The 24,452-nt window shown below is 41.8% G+C and overlaps 1 protein-coding gene across 27 annotated transcripts in view; it reads left to right on the top strand.

Annotated features, from left to right (window-relative positions):
- The window catches only part of RAF1 (Raf-1 proto-oncogene, serine/threonine kinase), a 104,151-nt gene extending 80,826 nt beyond the window's left edge, over positions 1-23,325 (top strand). For 18 of the 27 annotated variants that reach the window (XM_084839875.1, XM_084839888.1, XM_084839889.1 and 15 more), the window contains 11 exons: positions 4,334-4,361; positions 4,662-4,786; positions 6,300-6,417; positions 10,826-10,910; positions 12,275-12,451; positions 12,875-12,921; positions 14,513-14,631; positions 18,603-18,734; positions 20,590-20,637; positions 21,016-21,150; positions 22,175-23,325. In XM_084839875.1, coding sequence (XP_084696001.1) covers positions 4,334-4,361; positions 4,662-4,786; positions 6,300-6,417; positions 10,826-10,910; positions 12,275-12,451; positions 12,875-12,921; positions 14,513-14,631; positions 18,603-18,734; positions 20,590-20,637; positions 21,016-21,150; positions 22,175-22,315 — 1,155 coding nt within the window. In that variant the 3' untranslated portion in view covers positions 22,316-23,325. Of the gene's footprint in view, positions 1-4,333; positions 4,362-4,661; positions 4,787-6,299; positions 6,418-10,825; positions 10,911-12,274; positions 12,452-12,874; positions 12,922-14,512; positions 14,632-18,602; positions 18,735-20,204; positions 20,350-20,589; positions 20,638-21,015; positions 21,151-22,174 lie in introns of those variants that run through there. The other 9 variants (XM_084839891.1, XM_084839893.1, XM_084839896.1 and 6 more) reach the window with 2 other exon arrangements.
- The last annotated feature ends 1,127 nt before the right edge of the window (positions 23,326-24,452 follow it).

The following is a 24,452-nucleotide window of genomic DNA, read 5'->3' as shown; positions in this document are numbered from 1 at the left end:
AACTGGTGCATGCACACAGCTTGTTATTGATCCTCTGTACGATGATTTGGAGGGTTAGAGAACAAGGTGTTTTTCAGCCAATGTGTGACAAAAATTTCGCTCTTTCAATGGCTGTTACCTCTGCCAACCTGTTAATACTATTTCCATGGAAGTTTGGGGCCTGTGCAGAGTTGAGCCAATTTTGATCTTAAAAAAAAAATACTTTCTGTGCCACAGCTGCTGCTGATAGCTCATTGGGTAGAACAGAAGAGCCACCTACCTGTCCTTTAAACCCGTTTACAGAGAGTTAATACTTGACGCAGCATTCTCTTTATATCCAGAATCTGGGAAGTTCAGCTGTGTGGGCAATATTCTTCTTTGTGTTTTCTATATTGCTTTTTTTCTCCAGTTGCAGAGACCATATGGCAGGGTAGTAGTGTGAATCTTGGAAGCTGTTTTTTATATTGGAGCTTTGCTGAGGTGCTAGTTAAAATTATTAACACTTGCATAACTTCATTAGAAGAGAACCTTTAGGCTTGTAGAGATTAAGTGTTGGAAGTAGTGATGAGTGAGCTCCCTCAAATTCTATGTATTAATGGAATCCAGAACGGATTAATCTCAAGGGATTTAATTTGGGGCTGATTTGACTCTTGCCTGAACTAAGCTTGGCCTCATTCTGAGCTCAGGTTCCATCACTATTCCAACATCAACAGAAGTGTGACTGGCTTAGAGGCACGTCCTCTGCCTCTGTTCCCTTTGTCTTTTCCCAAAACGTATATGGCCATCCTAATAGAGCTATAGGGATCCATGAGAACTACATCTCTCATGGATCCTTGTGCCCATGTCAGTATCAAAGGGTCTAATCGAGGTTCCATGTTGAAGCCTTACCGCTGCAGCTGGCTGGTAAGTCAGGATGGGAAAAGAAGTGACAGCTGTTTTGGAAAGATGGTGCTAGACCAAGCTCATTATAAGCTGGGCCCAAACTTCGGAGAAGGTTTGGGGTTAGCTTAACTTGTAATGGGCTTGGAGGCTTCTGAGCCAAGGAAGTTCATTTCTGAACCTCCTGAGTCTGAACTTTGGTGCTATCACTAGTTTGAAGACAAAATACTGTTAATTGCAGAGTTGTGAACTGCACAAAATTGCCTTACTTTACCATGAGTACATAGTGGTATTCTGAGATCTCTACAGGCTCATTAAAGCATTGATGTTAAAGTTCTTTTCCAGGAATTTTTAGAGACACCCTACATTACCTTGACTTACATGTCTGTCTAGCTGAACTTCAGTGTGCAAAAAAACCTTTTGCAGCTGCAGTTTTACAACAGAGGAACATTTCTGTCCTTGGGGATATGTATTCCATCATTCTGCATTTGTAACATTGTATCACAGAAGCTGGTTTAGGACATAGAATTCAGCAGGTGTCTAGCCTTTAAGGCTATGGGCTTGAAGTTGTCTGAGCAACATAGAAGGGTGAGGAACTGAGCATGGGAAGGCTCAGTGCTTTCCATAGCTCTTGGTCTTTTCCACTGATATCAGAAGAAACTGGGAAAAATAAGCAATTTGATTAGCATAATTTGTATAATACATAAAACTTGCTACCTTGTTGTAGAATTCTTGTTTTTATTTTTTTAAGCAGAGAAGAAACACAGCCTTGTCTAAGAATCATGAAGTCAGTAGTTACAAGCTCCCCTCAATTTGTTTGCTGGATGTTCTGATAGGATGAGCGTGGTGGGCTTTTTACACCGGTGCCTGCCTTCTGGGATAGTGCAGGCTAGTGTAAGTGGGTCAAACCTTCACCTACAGCCTCTTGAATCAGGCTAGTCTTTCCTGAAGTTGTGCTTGTGAACTGGAGAGAAAAGACTGAATTGTTTTTTCTTACGTCTCAGGCTTTTAGAGGTTTTCCTCTGGCTTTCACCCAAGAATAGTGAGTCCATTGCATGTAGTGGCCTCTAGGTTCTTGTAGATTTACAGATTTGCTTAACTGGATTGCTTGGTTTAGCATCAGGTGTCACCAGGTTATTTTCATGTATCTGTCTTGTAAAGGTTACAGTTTCCCAGCCCCCCTTACAAATATCTTGAGAGATTCTTTTCTCATGGGTCTGTTTTAGATGAAAGTGAGCTTTATAACAGAGCTTGAATACTCTCTAGGCTTGGGATGTCTGGGGAGAAGATAATTTAAAAAACTTCCCTTGGAGGATGTTTCATAGTTGGTGGGATGCCTGCCTGCCTAACTTGTATTGACCATTCTTGCATTACTTTTGAAGACTCCAGTTCCTAGATAAAGTAACATGCACATAGCTAATGTGTTAATTCATTTTTCTTTCAAGTTGTCTTCTGTACTTCTTTCCTTCTAGTAGCTGGAAACTATTTTTTACTACTCCTTCTGTTCTCTTCTTATTTCTCATTGCTTTGAACTAGAATAACAGCCTGAATGCTTCTCCCAGGTCCTGGTGCAGACGATTCTGTTTAAGGGGAAGAGTAGGTATTGTCTGGATGCCTTTGCTTTCTTCAGTTAACAGGATTGCTAAAACAGTGGGCCAGATTAGTGTGAGTTAACACAACTATAGCATAACAGTTTCATTTAGAAATATCAGTGTGGCACGTTTGTTTGGTCCTAATACTAAAACCAGAATTGATAATATCAAATAGAATGTGAACCTCAAATTAGGTTGAGTCAGTAGAACAGAGTAAAACCTATACCTTTTGGAGTAAGCCTGTTCATTTCATCCTGTTCATTTCAGTGTTACCTTCATAGATTTGACTATATCTTCAAAGGATAAGTGGAAATGTTGGTTAAATTCTTAACAATTCAGCAATAGAGACAGAGATGTCACTCTGTAGACTCTTGGCATTGGTTAGTTACAGTGTGCTCTCACCAAGGATCTGTATAGAAATCCAGACTGACAGTTCAGTTTTATGAGAAGCAAGACTTCACTAAATGAAAGCTTGTGATTATAGAAGAGAGCCAAAAACAATACTGCAAAGACTTTGCCTTGCAAAAAGGAGTACATTATATTCAAGTTAAATCGGAAAAACCTTGACATACAGTAACTATTTTTTTCTTGGAAATTTGGTGTCTGGATGATTTATCTATACAGGAAGAATTTGGCTTGTTTTAAAGAACCTGAAGGGCAACCTGTGCTCGCTTGGCCATATGCAGGCCACAGCATGTATGTGAAACAGTTGCTGCAATACTGGCAGGGATCAAGAGGGTCATGTGCTTGAACACCCCATGCACGCCAGGGCTTTTCCAGCCTCCTTCCTTCCCTTGTGTCCCTCAGAGAGCTGCTTTGGAATGACAGGAGATCCTCTGGAACAGGATTCTATGTGGCACAAGTGGATGGAGGCAGAAGGCAAAATGTCCACCACCCTCCTCCTCTTGAGCACATGGAAGTGCAGGAGTTCTTGGGATTTCCAAAACTGTTCCTAGTTGCCCCTTTCCAAATGAATCTCTGCTGAATGATAAATAATGTGTAATTCTCACAATGCTATATGTATATACATGTTCCATCCTGCCAAATATTTTTTCTAGCTTGATTAGAAATTGTTTTGAATCATCATTACTTTTGTTTTATGAATTATGCTTATACCCTACTTTTTCTCCAAAAACTTCTGAGCAGTTTCTAGGCAGTTTACAGGGCCAGACCGGTTTAGCTTCAGCAGAAGAACTGCATCATGTGCCTTCTGGCCCTTGTGTTGAGCTTGGGTTTGGCTTTGTGAAGTAGCTGGGCATGTATAGTTCTGTCAATTATCTAAACAGTGCTTTGGATAATACTGGACAGATGGGGAACAGTACAAATGTGTCGTCTGTCAGAGCTGTGCATGTTTACACAGGGAAGCATGTGTGGCATGAAGTGAAAGAAGGAGAAACCAGCTCAGTTACAGCAGTGGTATAGCTGGGGCCATGTAGATTTCGACTCACCTGAAACTGTTACAGATCCAGTTCCCTGCTGTGTTTTAAACAGAGTAATCTACCCAAATGGAAATGCACGCTATATATAACAGGGTATGTAAGATACATTTTACACAAAGCTAAATTTTGATACCATCCCAAGTGTGGTGGCTAATGATCGCCTTCTATGGGATATAACTTTAATGCTTCTGTAAACATTTCAAGGATTAATTGGCCCTCATGTTGAAAGCCTTTGAAAACTAAAGCACGCTTAATATTTTCTGCAAGGTAACATTAGCATTCATTTAAAATGGCCACCTTCTCTCCCCCATGTTTTGGTGGTGGTTTAGTGTCTACAATCAAAGCTCTACTGAGTCAGTTTCTCATTATGGAGAAGTTTTCTGGTATGTTCTATTTGCCACAGACATTATGCTGAAGTGTTGATACCTTTTCTCTTTGTTCCAGGATGCTATACGTAGTCACAGTGAATCTGGTGAGTGTTTCACTAAAATAAGTTAACTGGATATTCTGAGGGCCACTTCCCACTTTACAAAAATTTCTACCTAGAAAGTGCTTCTGTGTCAGAATTAGCATGTATCATTTGCAAAATACACACATGCCTCGTCACTATGCAGCATGATCTACATGCAGGGTTTCATGCCAGTTCCTACATGGAACTGCTTCTCATGCAGAAAATCTCTAATGTTACTAAGTATTTTTTTCCTTTACTAAGTATTTTTTTTTCCTTTACTAAGTATTTTTTTTCCTTTTCCTTTTCTTTAAATACGTGAAGCATCGCCATCGGCTTTATCTGGAAGCCCCAACAATACAAGTCCAACAGGATGGTCTCAGCCTAAAACGCCAGTTCCAGCCCAAAGAGAGAGAGCTACAGGATCAAATTCACAAGAAAAAAAAATTGTAAGTGACAAAATAGTTGTCAGATAACACCTCGGGAAGAATACAACATGGGATTTCAAACATCAATTTTTAATATTTGCAGTTGGATATGTGACTATGATTTGCGTACTGTTTGGATAAATGTTTGTGTCTTACTTATTTATAGCATTTTTACTCTTTAGCCAAAAAGGCTCCCAGTGTGGCTTACAAATATCAGTAGAAAGGCAATCCCTGCCCTCAGGCTTATAATCTAAAATACATGACACACAAGAGGAAGGGAGGGAGGAGGAGAGAAAAGCAAGCACAGGAACCAGTCCTTAAAGTTAGTGTTTTGTAATGACCAGCTGCGATGGAAACAGTTCAAATAACCTGAGGGAATAGCTGTCTCTAGGTCAGGGGTGGGCAACTCCAAGAATTCCTGGGGCCATTTTTGCCCCCTGGATTCCCTCCCCCACACCCCTCAGGTGCCAGAAAAAATGGTGTCCACAGTGGTTACAGAGAACCAAAAGGGTCAAAAGGAGCTTGTTTGCAAGCTGATTTTGACCCTTTTGGTTCTCCATAGCCACTACAGACCCCATTTTAAAAAATAATAACTTAGGGTCAGTAGGGGCCACCCATGTGTTCCCCACCCCTGCTCTAGGTGACAGTTGAGGGAGTGCTCAAAACAGGTAGTTTCTCTGTAAAGGTGGTAGAATAGCCCTTCTTCTCTTCTTTCACTCTGCACCATAATGGAAATATCCAAATTTCTTGAGGCTTCAGAGCATATACAGAGTTCCTTGGAGAGAGGACAATCTGGAAGAGAGCATCTTGGCCTCCTAATTAGACATATTGTTGCCACAGCCAATATTGTGTGAACTTTCTGATTGGCACCATAATTCTAAACATACATATGGAGACAAGTCCTAAAGTTTTCAGTAGAACCTGTCTCCTTATAAGTATGCTTAGGATCATTCATTCATTCATTTATTATTACATTTATATCCTGCCATTTTTCTTCTCGCAAGGATCCTCACAACAACCCTATGGGGCAGGTTAGGCTGAGAGTCAGTGACTGGCCAAAAGGCACCCAGTGAGCTTCTAACCACACCACCATACTGGCTTATGATGCTGGTCTTTGCAGCAATCTCTTGAGCCAGTAAAGAGTCGTGGCTTGACTTTGTCTTGGTATAGCTGATAAATTCTTGTTTGCTGGCACAGGGGTATTAGAAATGGACTGTTAGGCGGGAGATACAAATATAATCAAAATGGATATTTGTACAAGAAGGAAATCTGACTGCCATTAAGGATATTGGGAGCAAAACTATGTCCTTCATTATTTTCTAGCCATACGCAAAAGGTGGTTTAACACTGTTTGTTCTTACAGATCTTTCTTGTTGATAATTGCTTAAGTCCGCATTAGAACTGCACACATTGCACAGCCAGATGTAACTTCTGTATTACCAGATAACATGAATCACACTGGATCCGAGCTTTAATCTTAACCTGTAAAACATGGTTTTACTGTCTGTGTTGTAAACACTTCCTTGCTTTCCAGAGACCTCGTGGGCAGAGAGATTCAAGTTATTACTGGGAAATAGAAGCAAGTGAAGTTATGCTCTCTACCAGAGTAGGGTCAGGCTCCTTTGGGACTGTTTACAAGGGCAAGTGGCATGGTACGTATTGAGCATTTCCACCATAACTGTTCCAAAATATCAATACTAAGTTGTCTAACGTAGTGAAAAATGAACTTTGGGCCCTGTGTGTATGTTTGGTATTTCTGATTTATAGAGAAGTGTGAATAACTGTTCTTTTAATTATATTTATGGTGAATGCATTGGTAGCTTCATCCTCAAGGAGCTGCTCTGCCTGTTACCTTTTCTTTCTAATGTTGAAAAATGAGACTAGAGAGGGGAGGTGGGAAGTGGCTGGACATATGGGTCATCTTTGTTGGACACATGGAACTTGCTAGCCACCTGAAAAGAGATAACAGGTGATAGGGAGACATAGACCCAGTTTTCACATAATGGCAGCAAATTAACCTACGTTAATTTAAATTTTAATGGCAGCAAATGGCAATTAATGGCAATTTTGGCAATTAATGGCATAATAATGGCAATTAATGGCATTAATAATGGCAATTAATGGCAATTTTAATGGCAGCAAATTAACCTACGTTAATTAACCTTTGTTGGACACATGGAACTTGCTAGCCACCTGAAAAGAGATAACAGGTGATAGGGAGACATAGACCCAGTTTTCACATAATGGCAGCAAATTAACCTACGATTTGCCAGGTTGTGTGCCACTGCTGCTTTGAATATGCAACCTTTGATCAGCCTGATGGTAGGTTGCTCATTGATGTGCAAACTCAGACACTATGGGTTATTTGTGGGTTAAACAACCCAACCGAAGAACTAATAGTAGGTTAACTTTGGGTTTCGTAACCCACGAATAACCCATAGTGTCTGGATTCGCACATCACGGAGCAGCCTATGATTGGGCCAGTCAAAGGTTGCATATTCAAAGCAGCAGCATGTGTGCAGCACATGCCCCAGCAAATCGTGCATTAAATAACCCATGATGTGCTGCTGTTTCGTGCCCATAAGGGGCTGATAGTGTCCAAAGGCAACTATTGAGAAAATTGCCAGTTTTCACCACACTAGCAACTGGCCTGAGACAGTCCAGTTGCTTATATTTGATGCAGATTGTTTCAAGTTTCCACTTACTCCATTCTAAGTAGCATGCCTGTATTTGACTACAGAAATACAGCGAATTAAGCATCACCTGTACCGTAAAATTGAGTGAACAAATTCTGAACTAAATAAGCTTCACTACAGGCTCTCTAAAACTAAGATTTGGAAGCAAATGTTAAGGTATACTGAATTCCAGACTTGTTTTAAAAAGTTAACACCAACTGACATGGTTCCATTTTGATAAGAAATGGCCAGTCTTGGGCCACGTTGGTGTGCTGATACTCTAGATCAAGTAGTGGGAGAGGCGGAGAATCCTGTACCTATACTCTTGTATGTGTGTGTGAGTTTGCCTGGGAAATGTCAACTCATCAGCACATTATGCTGCTCGCTGCTCACTCCCACTGCAAGAGTCTGTAAACAGCATTTCTGTCATGCTTCTTGATGCACTTGATTATTTTTCTGTCACTTTAAATCAGGCAGGAGAGGAACAGCAATGTCTTCCTATGTTGCATAACTAATAGCTGAAGCATTCTGCACACAAGTCTGAGCTACACGTCTAATAGCTGAGCCATCACATTAATAACAGTATTTTATAGAGAAAATTAAGAGAGAATCAAACAAGTCAGAGGCAAGAAAATACTAAGGAGTCCCAAAGAAAGTATGTTGCGACGTGGAATATAAAAATGCAATCAGCCTGCAGATAGCAACTTGTGGAAGGTGTGAACAATTTCCAAAGGGCTCTGTATGCAATTTGAAATGCTACACAGCGTGGAAGCTACGTGTGGGCCTAGAACAGACATCACATTAGCTGGCTCCTAACAGGTTGGCGCGCTCCCCTTTTGGTGTGTGTCATTCCTCCCCAGCCCCTCCAACTTGACCCCCAGTTAAGAGTTACATCTGATCAACATTAAACATAATTAGGGTTGATTACTCCAGGGTTTATATGTAACTAGGATTTGTTTGGATTTATATGTAATCTGGGTGACATCAGTTGGATTGTAACTCCAAACCATGCCTAAAGGGGCTAGATGAGGGAGCTACCAAGTTACTTGGGGAGGGGCTTGGAATCCATGATCTGTGGCCAATTCTCATTCCATTAACTAGGGTTAACAGCCAAGCTAGCATTACATCTGCATTGGATGTAGGTGCGCTGAGGGCTATGATCTCTTCTACACAAGGGAAACAAAGTGCTGTAGATCAGTCAGCCAAAACACTTTCTGAGGATGCATAATGTCAGTGTCACCTTTTCCTTGAATTATGAAATTGTGGTGAGGGAAATGAATTCAGTCAGTTTATTTTTGTTTGTTTGTTTTGGCTTAAAAATCTGTCGATGGGAAAACAAGTAAAGCTAGGCTTTTTTATTGCTGGAATTAAATTATCATGATTAGCACTTCAGGGGAAATACTGGATGCTAACCAGATGGACTGTGTCAGAACTAGTACCTGCCCCTTGTGTGTTGAGAAACTTGTAATTCTCTTCCTACTTTTCAGCTGTTCCGCTTGATACTCATGGTAGATGTTCTACTTTTTTATTTGATTTCATTAATCTACATGCACCTGTGAAAGATTAATTAATCTTAATTCCTATGTTGTCTTTTGCCAAATTACAATGTAGCAACAATTTGTGATTGGTAAGCATTGTGCTGACTCAGAAGTATAACTGACTTCTCCCCCAAATCTATGGTTTTTAAAAATCAAATATACAAATACATGCCAGCAGTTTTTCAAAAGCAGAAGAATGGCTTTTTAAGGAAATGTGTAGTGGTATGAAGAAGAAATTAATTTATCATTGCAGTTTTTTAATTCTCCAAATCTGTAGTTCCGATATTCAATATTGAATTGTTTCACAGTAGCCTAAGATTTTTGGCTGGCCTTTCCCTCAGGAAGGGTTAGTGGGGAGAGTGGTCAGTTGGATGCTGCTGCTTGAAAACACCTCGAGCACCTTCAGGCAGTGGCATCCAGACCTCATCCACCCTTCCTGCTCCACAGCAGGGAAGATGGATGGTGGCTGCTGATTTGGTCCTGTGTGTTCAAGTCTCTCCAAGTGCCTTGGCCATGCAGCTGTCAAACAACCCACAGCTTTCCTCCCCACTTTAGCGCTAAGGAGACGGTGTTAATCACTACACTCTTGCTGGGAAGATCTCCACTGACTTCTGCAACTTCAGAGTTGGGAGGAAGGTTGGCCCCACATCATGCTTGCCAGGGGATGGTGCCACACTTATAGAAGTAGCAAAGGGAATTATTGACATTTGGTTTCATTATCATTTTCACAACATATTCTACTTTAAAATATCTTTTCCATTATTCTAATAAGTGGAGAGTGCCTGTGCTACAGTGGATAAAAAACTGGTACTTGAACTTTCAAGGCTAGGAGTATTTCCTGGAATACAATGCTTGAAACAATGGCCAGGATCCACAGACCATTTTAGCTGCACCCAAGTGCCTGGGGCATGCTACTATTTCTGAGCAGACCCCTGGGCCATAGAGCAAACACTTGAGAGTTACCTGAATTTCAGCAGTGGTGACATGTGGGGCAAGGCTGCTTTTTATTAAGCACCATCTCAAAGGCCCTTTGAGTGGTTCTTGGAATCCTGGTCTGTACTGAGAAAAACGCGTGTGTTGGAATATGCTTTTTTTTTTTTTAGTTCTTTGACATAAGAACTTTACAGTATTAGTCATTGGCAAATAGCACACATCTAATTTATGTGGCAGGCCTCTGAGATCATGAATGCATGTGTGGCTTTCAGTCGAAAAGTCAGTGTAGTGGACCTGTGACGAGTTGCGTAAAATGTTGATCATTATGAAGCTGCCTCATAATGACTGGGATTGGATGACGTGCCATGGCTCGTCGTGGGTTACTTAACCCACAACAAGCTGTGGCGCCCACGGATGCCGGGAACCCGTGCTCAGAGGTTTAACAACCCTTGCATAACCCGTGGTCTATTATAGGGTTATGTGAGGGTTGTTTAAGGCTCATATAACCTGCATTTCACCAAGTTCACACAACATGACAACCCTTGAGTATGGTAGCTGCACATGCAAAATGGCGACTGTACATGCTCCATATGCACCACAGCCTCACTGGGGGGTTAAATAACCCATGGTGGGCTGTCATGTCATGCAAACAGCCTCACTGAGACAGACCATTGGTCCTTCTAACCCAATATTGTTTACTCTGACTGTGTTTCCAAGGTCTCCTGTTTTAGGAGATCCTTTTAACTGGGGATGTCAGGGCCTGAACCTGGGTCTTTCTGCATGTAAAGTATACTGCTAAATTTGTGGTGTCCACCCCTTTACATCGTTGGTGTACAGATACCAGTGTTTTCTGCATGTGAGAGAGCTGCAAGGCTATTGGCATTGCATCTGATGATCCTTGATTGTGTTTGCAGGAGATGTAGCGGTAAAGATATTAAAGGTTGTAGATCCAACTCCAGAACAATTTCAAGCCTTCCGAAATGAAGTGGCTGTACTAAGGTAAGCCAGCACCATGCCCTCAAGTACTTACCTAGTCATTTTATTAAGAACCCATTGGCCCGAGTTTGCACGTTATGACAGCCTATGGGTTATTTATAATGCTAAGCCTGTTTGGTCTATAGTCGGTGCTTGTAAGTCCTCAGTGCTGTTGTCTGGGCTCCAAAGTGATATGGGGTCTACACAAAGCCATTTTGTATCACTGTGTGTGTGTGGGGGGCAGATTTGCTGAGCCCCCTTCCCCCCAGATCTAATCTAATTTAGCATGTTTGTTTGACTTAAATTTAGTATACATATTTTCTTAGATTTGTTAGCATCAGGTGTTGTATAGCTTCTGATTCCCCCCCCCCCCCAATAAACAAAAGTAGTTGAATTAGATTACTTGATTCAGGGTGGGGGGTGTAAAAAAAAAAAAAACCTATTAGTGTGGCTTAAATGTTCCCTTCAAACATATTCAAAGTTATAGTTGGAAATTATTTTTACTGGAATACTTGTAAATATTTTTAAGTTTGGACAACTCAATAACATACATGTTCCTTTCATTACTTAAATGTTAAAGGGGGAAACGAAGGTACTGAATTTGGCATGACTGAAGAGTTGCATACGCACACACCTGTGTTTCCTAGGAATTGTCATCTGAAGAAAGTTAATTACAACTTTTGATTTTAGATTTGACTAATATTGTATCCATTCCAGTTGCACAATTTGACTTGCACTGTATTCATTATGTTGCTAAATAATTTTACGAAACAATGCATTTCTAGAAATTTTTTTGTGGAAAAATAAAGCAGCGGAAAAAGTTTCAGAAAATACTCTGTTTCATTTTCAGATAATTTTTTACTCAGAAAATTTTCCATCCCACATCACTGCTTGTGTTGTTGAGCTTCTTACCAAACCTGTGTGTATGTATTTTGGGTTCCAAATGGCATGTATTTCTTTCTGTTTGTGCATTCCCACATAAAGGTTCTGGGCCTGTACAGAGCTCCGTTTAGGAAACTTCTAAAGCTATGCTAGAGTTTTGGCAGAAGAAAGCTAGGTGTCATTGTCATATGATGGCTTAGCCAAAGGCTAAGGGGTTGTAGCACACCAGCACCACCTTCTGGGCCCTACCCCACAGGACTAAGTGGAGTCACCGCAAAGCATTGTACCCAGTCTCATTCCTTTCAGGTGATCCAGGAGGAGGATAACATGGTTGATGGTATCAAAAGCTGCTATGAGAGGACCAGAAGAACTAATGGGCTTAAATGTCAATATGTGCGAGTGTACTTCGATTCTCAGCATTTTAAAGGACCATAATTGCCAGGATGATTGGTTTTAAGGCCTTAAAAATTCAACTGGAAATGTTCGTTCTTATTTGTTTCTTCTAGGAAAACCCGGCATGTTAATATTTTGCTGTTCATGGGCTACATGACTAAAGATAATTTGGCTATTGTTACGCAATGGTGTGAAGGAAGTAGTCTGTATAAACACCTGCATGTCCAGGAGACCAAGTTTCAGATGTTACAACGTATTGATATTGCAAGACAGACAGCACAAGGAATGGAGTGAGTAGGTTTAAAGGCCATGACAAAACTTGCTGCAGAAAGAATAGACGGAATCATCGTAACTGTGGAAGTGGCGCTCACTACTCCAAAAGCACAAAATAATTGCAGAGAAAATCAAGTCAATATTGTCTTCCATTCAGGCATCCCTTTTTTCTTCCTGCTAAAGTGAAGCATCCAAACATAGGGTCATTTTCCAGAGAAAGGGAAAGTTAGATTTTCTAAATGTATGAAAATAGCATTGTCAGATCCTGAATGGATAAAATAACCATCTCTAGCTACAATGAATATTACACTTTAAATGTGATTTTTTAATAATTGGGGAAACAATATTTGCTTGCATTTGACTAAGATGTAAATTTTTCCTTTATAATATCTTGACTTTTAAATACATTCAAATTTACATTTCTCAAATTCTGTTTACAGCTACTTGCATGCGAAGAATATAATACACAGAGACATGAAATCAAATAGTATCCTTTCCTTGCTTGGTGGAATTCTGTTGGTATATTTTCATTTGATCAGTATGGTAAAGAACTCTAGTATTTCTAGTTGGTTGTGGTGATTAGGTGAGTTTAAGACTACTAGTTAAGGCAAAATTGATGGATTTCTCCATATTCTTTAGTAATAATTTTAATACAAATCTGGATTGAAAACTGATGCTGCTTTCAAGATCTCTAAATTCAAAGCACAGCTGTTTGATTTTTTTAAAATCTCATGCATAGATTGCACTCTGTTTCTTCCCTGTCTGGAAAGCTCCCATATCTACTGCTGGAAAATCAGTGCTGATCAGTCATAGTCACTTTATTTATATACTGCATTTTCAGTATAGTAATAAAAGTGCTCAAAGCAGGACACAGAAAAATAGGCAATGCTAGCACAATAGCCACAGTGCATACTAAAAATGATAAAGACACTATTGCAGGGGTGGGCAACTGTGGGAAGTCGAGGGGCTATTTTCGCGTGTCGTCCCTCCTGTCCCCCCTGGGTGGCACAACAAAATTGTGTGTGTGTAGGCAAACAGATTGCTACAGAGTGCAAAAGTGTCAAATTTAGCTTGCCAACAAGCTGACGTTGACCCTTTTGACATTTCATAGCCACTACACACACATTTTTTGTGTATGAAAAAAAAATCCCCCCCCCCATTTTGGGAGGGGCAACGGGGGCTGCATGTGGCCCATGGGCTGCATGTGGCCCACTTCCTGCACTATGGCATAACATTGACAGTTCAACCATTAATAAGGTATTTAAACTTTTGAATAGGTCAATTAACAGTATCAAATAGCAATGAAATGAACATTATAGCCACATTAAACAATCCATTCAGCAATTCATATTATGATACCTAACAGTAAGATATCTCGCCCAAATCCAAGATGGAGGGCTCCTAGTGCTACCAATGGAAAGACATTGTGTAGCTACTCTGTGTTTTCCTTGTTAACAGATTATTTGTGGAAAGAAAAAAGACAGAAGAGTCAGTAGGAAAGCTCAGGAGGGCTGCAAGAGGAAGACAACAATGTCTGGACCCTCCATAGAGTTCTGTGAATGGGCAGGGTGATTACATGATCAAAGCCTCATCTGGCAGCACCCGAAGTAGCAGCGACAAGAAGAGGAAGGGAATGGATGCAGGGCCGCTGGCTTTTGGGTGGCAACTCCATGTTATACATAACATGTTGATCCTTTCATTCTGTAGGTGGAAGTATGACATGTCCCTCTGGGCTATATTGAGACAGAGAGAAAATAGAATAGTGTGCAGGCCTGGGCCTGGGTTGTGTAAGTGGGAGAGAACACAAGTATGGACTCTGATCCAGCAAAACAGAGAGAGGAAGAGGAGTAATCCATTTTGGTTAAGTGGCAAAGAAGAAAGGATGTACTTGGATGGATTCTGATATCATACCCCCTCCCATTAATATTGAATATTTTATGGAATAATTAAAATGCATAGATTGTGATAAACAGTAAAGTAGTATGGGCAGTCTTCTAGAAACACCAGCTTGAATACGAGAAGGACAGTGTTCGGTAACTCAAATGTCTGTCTACATGTGTTCCTTAACAATCATGTAGACATATTTCTTCATGAAGACCGCACAGTGAAGATAGGAGACTTTGGCTTGGCAACAGTCAAATCCAGATGGAGTGGTTCTCAACAGGTTGAACAGCCTACGGGATCTGTTCTCTGGATGGTAAGTGTCTTGTATGTAAGAAAAAAGACAACTGAGCTGTTGCTTGTAACTGGTGAAATTACAAGTTCATGATCTAACTTTAATGATGATCCTTTGACTCTTTAAATCTGCATTGTAATCCAAAACCCTTTTCTTGCTTATCCTTTAATCCCTGACAACTAGGGTGTTTACTATTCCACTAAAGGCAGGGCTGCTGTCTTTGTTATGGAAGAAATAGGCACACATCTGAATGATTTCTAGAGCTGTACTATTCCACAAATTCCCATTACATCAAAATTTGGGGAGCTGTGATTAGTTGAAACAATTGATAACAAACTGAATGCAGAAGCCTTTTCTCCTTTTGGTCTATGTGCAGTCACACACATACATTGGCCCTGTTTTCATGACACGCCAACCCATGATATGGGTGACTAGCCATGCATTTGGGGGTTGTTTTGCGAACAGCCCCCAGTATGTGGTTGGTGCTCATGACTGTAGACAGTTTTGACAGGCTTGCACAGCTGACAGCCCTGGTTTTTGTGCAAAAAAAGAAAAGGAATTATTTTAAAGGGGGCTCCGATCGGGATCGTGGTTGGGTTGGAGGGGCTTGGTGGCAGCCCCTCCAAAGTGCCGCTTGGGTGGCTCGGAGGTGCTGGTGCTGGCAAGGGGAAAGGGGCACTGGCAGCAGCTTGGCCACAATCGCGAAAGCAGCAGGGGTTTCTGCCGCTCTTGCTGAGCGGCTCACTGCCTGATGTCCTTTACCCACAATGGGTTGGCATGTTTGGGTTTGGATGACATGCCAACCCATCGTGGGTAAAACAACTTGTACTGCAGACCATGGGATAGGTCAGTTGTTTGGGACAAATACCACAAGATCTCTTGCCCAAGGTTTTGTACTAGCTCTTGAGCAACAGTTTACAGAACAGCACAAGTCTTTCTTCCACTTGCGTGCCTCTGGGTCCAATCCTTTGTGTTTTAATTTCAGGTATTGCTTGACATTCTGACTCCACCAAGTTATCATTATGAGTTTGCTATCAATTTTCTGAAAGCAGGTTGTTATCCATAATATACATGTACTCTGTTATCTTGGTTATCTTGGATAAAACCCCTCCCTGATAAAACTGGCCTAGGTTCAGATGATATTCTGGTCCACTGTGGGTTGTTTCAGACAACAACCCATCATAGGCTGGTGTGTCATGCAAACCCAGTTGTCGTTTTGGAACTTTCTAAAGCTAAGCTGGCATTTTGGTTGGCTGTCCACCTCTACCCACAGTGCACATAGCTCCTGCCTGCTGCATCAGTTCCGTTCAACCAGCGCAGAGGCAGCATCCCAAGGACTTTCACCTGCTAGTAGTTATCTCAGCCTCATTAAGCCATCCCCCCTCCCCACACACAACCTTTAATTTGTTCATTCTTTCTATCTCCTTTATGTTATAGTTTCTCTGTCCTTACATTTTGCATTGTGTTTGATTCTACCTCACGCACTTCACAGTGCCCTTCTGACAAGCCTCTGGCTCTAAAGTAGGCTCCTTTCCATAAATGTGTGTCTTGACACCTGACCTTCCTGCCCTTATTCGTGTCGAGACTTGGCTTTTGATGGCTTCCTCTGGCTCTGCCACAGCATTACCCAATGCAGGAGTGAACCCAACTTCAGAGCCGTCTTTGGTACCAGCCGCTCCTGCCTCTGCTGTGGGCTTGGTGCAGCCAGCCAGATTCTTGAGCCTTGTGCTGCCACCGGCTCCGGGAGCCAAGTGGAACTTGCCTCAGCACTTGAACTTATCAGAATAGTCTGCCTCCAAATCAGAGGGCCCTAAGACAAAGACATGGCCTCGGGTTAAAATGCCTCAGTCGGTACCATGCAACTCACTCCTGCCGACTTCAGTCCACCAACTGCCCCAGTCCGTTAGAGAGGGTGCAGGCCTGCTTGATTCAGCCTTATCTGCCTCTGTGGGGCTTGTGCCTCAGACCCAATAATCAGTGTTGGATGACATCCTGCCACTTTTGAAAAAGAAATAAAGGAGCGTACACCCCCCCACCCTAAGGTGACATTCCACCCAGAAGCCTGAGCACCAGGCTTGGTCTCCTAGCAGAGCTCGTCCATCATTCCTGTCTAATCTCATAGAGGATCACGAGGGTCATGGTATCTTCAAGTTGGGGCTACTGCCACCTGCTTGACTATCTGCCTTGGGATCGAGGCAGGATAGTCCATCCTGAGATCCTCAGCCTTCGGCTGACAGCATGGCACATCTGTCCTGATAGGTCTTTCTCGAGGAGGTAGAGAGGGTTGGAGGCTGCTCGTAAGCCAGCAACTTGGGCCTTCTATGCTACACAGTGGTCCAGGTTCCTGAAATAGGGAGAGAATCCATGGATTTAATGGCCAGACTTGTTGGTGCCGTTTTATGTGAAGGGACTGCTCGACCTTCATTCTCCAATACTGATACCCTAATCAACTTGGAGTCTCTGACATTTTGGCTTAGCTCATGGCTAAGCCTTTTCACTACTTACATGTTACATTTATTAACATTTAAGTTGGCTTTTCTGATAGCTATTACATCTGCTTGGATGGCCAGTGAGCTCTGTTCGCTGTGCTCTGCCGCCACCCCCCCCCCCAGTATTTACTGTTTCATGGGAATAAAGCAATGCTACAACTGATATCTCTGTTTTGCCCAAGGTGGTTCCCACTTCCACCTTAACCAGGGCTTCATTCTGCTGGGTGGATTTCCTAACCCCTCTACTCCAGTGGAGGTGTCTTTACATACCTTAGATGTTTGGTGGGCTCTTGTCTCTTGTATATACAGGACTGAAAGCTTTAGGCACAGCCTCTGGCTGTCCCTCTGCTATGAGGATCCCAGAAGGAGACTTCTAGTCTCAACCCAGTGGCTAGCCTGCTGGATATTATCCACTAGTCTGTTCTGTTACGAATTGGCTAAGCTCCCCATTCCAGGAATGGTCCAGGCACATTCCACCAGGGCTGATGTGTCATCCTCCATCTTCCTCTACAGAGGGCCTATGCTGGGCCTTTGCCAGGGAGGGTCTAGTTTCAGCCCTCTACATTTGTCCGGCAGTACAAACTTTAGATGTTCCAGCCGGGGCAGATGTTTCCTTTGGAAGGGCTGTGTTGAGCTCTATGGTTTCTTGAGCACCCCTGGTAAGTTAGTTTTCTGTTCACCCATGTGTGTGACTGCACAGAGACCACAAAGAAGAAAACAGGTTGCTTACCTTTAACTGTGGTTCTTGCATGGTCATCTGTGCAGTCTCACAATCCACCTTCCATCCCTGCTTCTGCCTGCTTTTGTTCAGTGCTTCCTTATAGAGCTGCTGCATGCACTCATTAGGAAGTGAGCAGAGGCAGAAGCCACGCCCCCTTGAGCATGCACACTGAGGAAGGGTGGATGGGCAGCATGCTGAAACACTAGCTCTAGAAAGTTCTGAAACAATGTCTACACACGTGATCCCCTTCACACTTGGAGGCAGCCTGAGGCTTGGGCCGCCTCATTCATGTAACAAGCCATGGTTTGTTGCATCTAGATAGGATCAGTGTGTTTCTTATGCTTTTAAGCAGCTAAATGTTGCTATTTGATTCCTATAATTTTATCATACTTTCTACTGAATTCTCTTGTAATTTTTGTAGCATGCTGCTTTTGGTGGCGTGAGTGCAGATGGTTTTCCAGAATGTTTTTTCCCTATTCTTAGCGATTTTGCAATTTCTTCCCCTGTTACACCTTGTAGTTTAATTTGAAAACTGAGGTGCCTTTGTCATTTGGCATAGAAAAGCATGTGCTGGCAGCATCAAGCCTTGACTAATGCATTTTAAAAAACTACTCTCTGCTTTAAATAGTGTTACAAATTTGTCTTGTCAGGACCAATTTGAATGTTTTGGGAAGCTGTTTTCAAATCAGTTGGCTAAACTTTGTTTTGGATTGTGACTCACAGTGGTCAGGTTTTGGTTTTTTCTAGGGATGAATTTTTAGTCTCCTTGTTTTTTTCTAAAGGCACCAGAAGTGATCCGAATGCAGGATAGCAATCCATTCAGTTTCCAATCAGATGTCTATTCTTATGGAATAGTACTATATGAATTGATGACCGGAGAACTACCCTATTCCCATATTAACAACAGAGACCAGGTGAGAAATTATAATTTTGATATAATGACTATATTCTCTAAAAATATGTATCATTTTCAAAATATGGATTCTGGATTTTCTCTAGAATGTAATGGGACAAAGAACCTTAAAATTACATTCCACCCCATTCAGTCCACTGTGAAAATGGTAAGCCTTAGAAATAGAATGTTGCTGTGTGTATCTGATGGGTATTGCCTCCCATCTATATTTTTTTTGTACAGGGTATCCATTTGCAGTGCCACTGAAATGTCATTATAACATCCTGTACACTCTGTCCTAAGTTCTTTATTTGCAAGTGCAGTATGTAGGCTGCTAAGAATGGTGAATCAGAGCTCCACAACTGTGAATTAACTATGTAGCTAAAACTTGATCTGGCTCTGTGCCCGTCAAGGAGTTCTCTCTAGAAATCTTGACTGTGTGTTCTAGGAGTTCCTATTAGTCTCTAAGGTTCTGTGTTTTCTCCAGGACTGGGTTGGGAGTGGATCTTCGTTGCTCCTACCTTCTTGCCGTTGGTTAACAAATTGCTTGGGAACTCTGTCCTTTTCTGTCCTCCCGCCTTAAATCTATATTCATAAGTTAATAGTATATGCTAGATGGGAGAAGGACCCTGAACTACTTCCAGTCAATGGTACATCTTAGAGTGGAAATCACAGGGATACTAACTAGTCCAGCATCTCAAGAGAGTCCTTAGTGCAAGTTTACAGGCAGGCTTTGGCAATCACACTCCCCATAGCAAGTGTGGCACCAGTCTCTAGTGAATTTGACAGGCAACTAGCCTTCCTTCCAAATCTGAAGCTGCAGAGGTGGGTGGGGACTGTCCTGGCAGCTGTGTGGCGATCGCTGCCCCCTCCCAGCTCCAAAGCTAGGAGGAGGAACAGCGGGGGTGGCTTGACAGCCAAGCCAGCAAGCCCCTCACCCTTTCCTGCTCTGGAACAGGTAGAGGTGGTAGGGGCTTCTTGGCTGCTGGTTGGCAGCAGCACTCTTAAGTGCCACTGCTAGGCAGCAATAAAGCTGGCATGTTCCCTCTTTTCCTGTGGGAAAGAGAGGTGGTAGGGAGGCTTCTTCAGGCCATGTGATCCCTCTGCCAAGCACTGGCTGACTCTGAAATGTTCCCCATCTGGCTTTCCCATGGGAAAGTTTGGGTGTGTGGCTTCCTTTGCTGTTGAGCTTGTCTCCATCGAGGAAGGAAACGGTACCCCTAATGTTTGGCTTGGCTAAGAAGGCCAGACAAAAATTGTGGACCCCTGATGTTTGACTTCATCCAGTTAGGCAATCCTTATTTTCTTATTGTTGGGGCTGGGGTTAGTGACCCGGTTAGCTGCGGCATTCTTGTTAGGGAGAAGGAGGGTGCTTCCACAGGTGATACTCTTCAGGTGTGGCGCACCTCACCTTCTGTACTGACAGACTTGAATTGGTCCAGTATAGGGCGTCGCTGCACTGAGGGCATTTCTCTGTCTCATTTCTTCCTAGGCCTGAATGATGGAAGAGATGGCTTCATGTGTTTTTCTTCTGCTCAGGATTGGCCATCTGTCTCAGATGACAAAAGCCATCTTTTCATAAGCCCAGCAACTAGTACCTGCTTTTTTCTGTACCGGATGGATTTACAGTCTAATAAGTAAATAACACATTATTCCGGAACTAGTGGTTGGGTTTACAGGAAACTTTCTGGGACTGCCTCTTGGCTTCTCCAGTCGAAATGTATATGGAAATGACTGAGCAGTAATAGTAGGTTGCACATGTTCAGTTTCTGTTTTTTGTACGTGAACTACTTTGAAAGCAGTGGGGAGGAGAATACAATGGAACATGATATAATTTGTACTAAACTAGATAAAATGGCCCGTGTATCACATTGCAGATCCATATCCAGTCCGCAGGAGCTTCCCATCTGCCAAGCTGCTTCCATGTGCGTATCTTCCTTCCTGGACCAGGGTGAATCTGGGCAACTAATTTTGCTGGTTGGCAATGACTGAGGTGGATTTTAGGAAATGGGCCTATACCAAGACAGATCAGTGGTCTATCTAGCAGAGGCACTCCAGGGTTTCAAACAGGAGTCTTTCCCAGCCCTGCCTGGAGATGACAGGGATTGAACCTGGGATTTCTTTGTAGGCAAAGCATGTGCTGTTTCACTGCAAGAATTGGCCCTTCCCCTTAAAAACACACACAGCTGTCCATCTGGTCTCCATATTTTCATGAAAATAGTGAACAGTTTATATTAGAAACATTTTCACCATAACTGACGCTCTGTCCAGTTACTAAACTTTCTTGGTTTGCTTATTCTTAGATCATTTTCATGGTTGGTCGTGGTTATGCATCACCGGACCTCAGTAAACTATACAAAAACTGCCCCAAAGCTATGAAGAGGCTTGTAGCGGATTGTGTGAAGAAAGTTCGGGAAGAAAGACCTCTCTTCCCACAGGTAAATTTAGGTTTAAAGCTTTTACAAAATGAATGCACTCCTGTAATACATTTGAATAACACAAGCAAGAAGAAAGAGTTAGTTCAGATAGCAAAGGTGTGTGTGTGTGTGTGTGTCTGCCTGCACACGTACACGTTGTGTACACAATGACTCACAAAGCAGAAAAATATAAACTATCCAGTCACTGAGCTCTTCTACTTGGGAGAATCTTCTAAACTGGAAATGGTCATAGGGAAGAGGATGGAGCTGGCAAGAGTGTCCATGAAAGCTGCACTAGCTGTAACCTAGCCCAGGCCTAGGAAGAGAGCAGTTGTTGGCAGGGAAGATAATCTTGCACTGACAAGCCATGGGAGACTGACCACTATCTTAGCAGCAGCATCCTTTCCCTATCCCTCAGCTGTGCCTGGGTTTTGGAAATGTTACACGGGAGATATTTTTAAGGTCAGATTTTTGTCATGTCTCCTCTAAGGTCTTCCTTATAAACATGCTGGATGTCTAGCTTGTAAGACTCTGGGCCATAGTAATGAGCAAATTTAGCCATCACTTTCATATATCAAACATTAGAACAGCCTGAAAAAAGGAATAGTAGATCATCTGATTTTACATTTCCCGGCCACAACTCACTTTTTAATAACTTGGTGAAATTTAATATATTGCAGTGTTTTTGTGATGTTCTGAATTGATCAGTAATCTTATTGCTTTCAAAAATTTCTGCCAACCCATCTTGTAAATTCTTCATTACCAGTAATGAATTGAAGCCTATATTTGCTCACACCTGTCTTTTGTTGCGCTTGCCTCTCCCATTTCTCCCCTCTCTTTGTCTCACACTGTTTAAATTTAGGTTGTAACGCCATCCAGACAGGAATTGTTAATTTTTTTCATTTCTTTTTTTGCTAATGTTACTTTGCAACGTGCGGAGTATACTGGTGCCATGATATAGATAATATTCAGAATGACAATCTTCCTGGATTTGGAGTTATTCAAACAGTAATAATTTTTCCTTTTTCTCTCCCCTGCCCCACAGATATTGTCTTCCATCGAATTGCTGCAGCATTCTTTACCCAAAATCAACCGAAGTGCTTCAGAACCTTCTTTGCATCGTGCAACTCACACACAGGACATAAATTCATGCACATTGACATCAACAAAGCTACCTGTGTTTTAGGAGATCTGTGTGCACCGCCCATGGCTCTCTTCAGTAACAGTTATAGCAGTTGTGCTTTGAATGCCTCAGTCTACAGGATTGCAGAGCCAGCGTGAGATTCACCTGGATGCCAGTTTTAAGAATGAGCTGCTATGAATTTCTACCATTCTAATCCTACAGGGACAAAACTCCATGTTGCCTTTTTCTACAGTTTATCATATTGAAATAGTTAATGGACTGTATACAAGAAGTTCTATTGCTATTTTTTATAGATGCACTTGAGCCTTATTTTTTTCCATATGCAAAGCAAGAAAAAGAGAGAAAAAAAGATTACTACTTCAGCCTGTTTCAACTCTCTTGCATTCTGCTGAATAAACTGGTATTTTTCTATAACAACAGTAATGGTTAGCATTTGAGAAAAGTCAATACAAATGGTGCTGTTCTTCTGATATCCTAAGACTTTGTGCCATTCGAACTGGAGGGATTTTAACTAATATGGCCATCCACAAAGAAGACTTAAGGGAAGAGGGAAATGCAAGTCCTGGAAAGTTTCTTCTACTAAGTATTTCTCAAGATGACAATATTGGTGTTTAAAGTTTTATCAACACAGATAGTTTTGCACATAGGAAAAATGCTCATTTTAAGGCAAGAAATATATTCCAAGTAGTACTGCTCAGAGAAAGAAACTAGCACAATCTTGCTACAATCATCTTACAGTAACATAAGAAGCTTAATGGGTACTTCGGACTTGTTTCTTGCAGCACCTGGAGGGTCCAGCGAGAAATCACAGTTTTGTGGGAGAAGGAGAGGCAAAATAAGTAATGCTGTCAATATATTTCTGCAAAAAAGCAGCCTTTAGCCTGTTTTGAAACTTTTTTCTGAGATGCACTATAAAGAAACTTGGCATATACAGGTTTTTCCCTTGCTGATTTGGGTTTTAATTTTGTTTTTATTGCTCCTGAGAGAAAAGCATTTATTGTAAACCCAGGTTCTTCTGATTATCTTATTTTAATAAAATAAATTAAATTTAAGTTTGTCATTAAATCGGTTTTTAACCGATTTGTCAATTTTGTGTGTGTGCACGCATGCGATCACATATGTATATGTGTTTCAGGTAGTCCATAAAATTTAGCTTACCGTGTGTCCTTAATGAGTGGGAAATGGATGATCAGTGTTTCTTATATCAAATAACCACCACTGCAAAATATTCTGCTACACAAATCTGTAATGAGTGGCTGGATGACCAGCCAGATGGGCGATTAATAAATTTAGTTAATAAATAAATAAAATAAGTAGTGTTTAAAGCTAGAATTCCAACCTCTTTTAAATGTTGCTTTTAACATAGCAGCATGATAACCTGAATTTTCAAGATAGATAACATAAGAAAATGGGTCGCATTTAATGATCCAATTTCTGTTGGGCTCTGCGGTCATATGTCTTTCATACTTTGTAAACACAAAGTGCTGTAAACTATTGTGGCAGTGTTTTCACAAAAATACTTAAACTGTAAGTTCTCATCTAAGAGAGGGGCTCTGTGACAGGTCTCCTGCACTTTTGAACACTTCAAACCTATCTGACCTTGTACCTCCCTATTTTGCCTTCAAAACCATTTTTTCTTCTGCTGTGGTAGGATTAGGCAACCTGGTACTCTCCAGATGTTTTAGACTATAGGTTCTATCAGCCCCAGGCAGCATGGAATTATGGGAGTTGTAGGCCAAAACATCTGGAGAGCACTGGGCTGCCTGCCCCTGCTCTATAGGGTAACTTGTTTTCTCTTTGTTGTCATCCAGAGGTCCTGACACTGGAGTCCTCTCCTCTACATCCACTAGGAGGCAGGCTCTTTTCCTGGAAGAAAGACTTGGCTGGGACTGGAATAGTTCTAGGAGACAGCTCTCTCACTTGCTATCTAGGACTGGTATTTCTCTTGACTCCGCCATGAATGGGTGTAGATCTTTTGACCTGTTCTGCCTTTGCACAGAGTGGACTGCTTTTAGTTCAAATCTACAGAGAATCTCAAGAGGCTAGAAAATATAACTTATTCAAAATAAAGTAATATTTCTCACCATCATGAGTTGTGTTCACGCTCTGTAGGTCTCTGGTGGATGTTTTCCAGTCTGTCTACGCTCATTGCTTTTTGTTCAACACATTTAGCACTCAC

The sequence above is a fragment of the Heloderma suspectum genome, chromosome 2, assembly GCF_057233095.1.
Source record: "Heloderma suspectum isolate Gila_16-S chromosome 2, 16-S_ref, whole genome shotgun sequence".
NCBI lineage: Eukaryota > Metazoa > Chordata > Lepidosauria > Squamata > Helodermatidae > Heloderma > Heloderma suspectum.
Note: the sequence above shows the minus strand (reverse complement) of the source record. Positions and strands in the feature narration are given on the sequence as shown.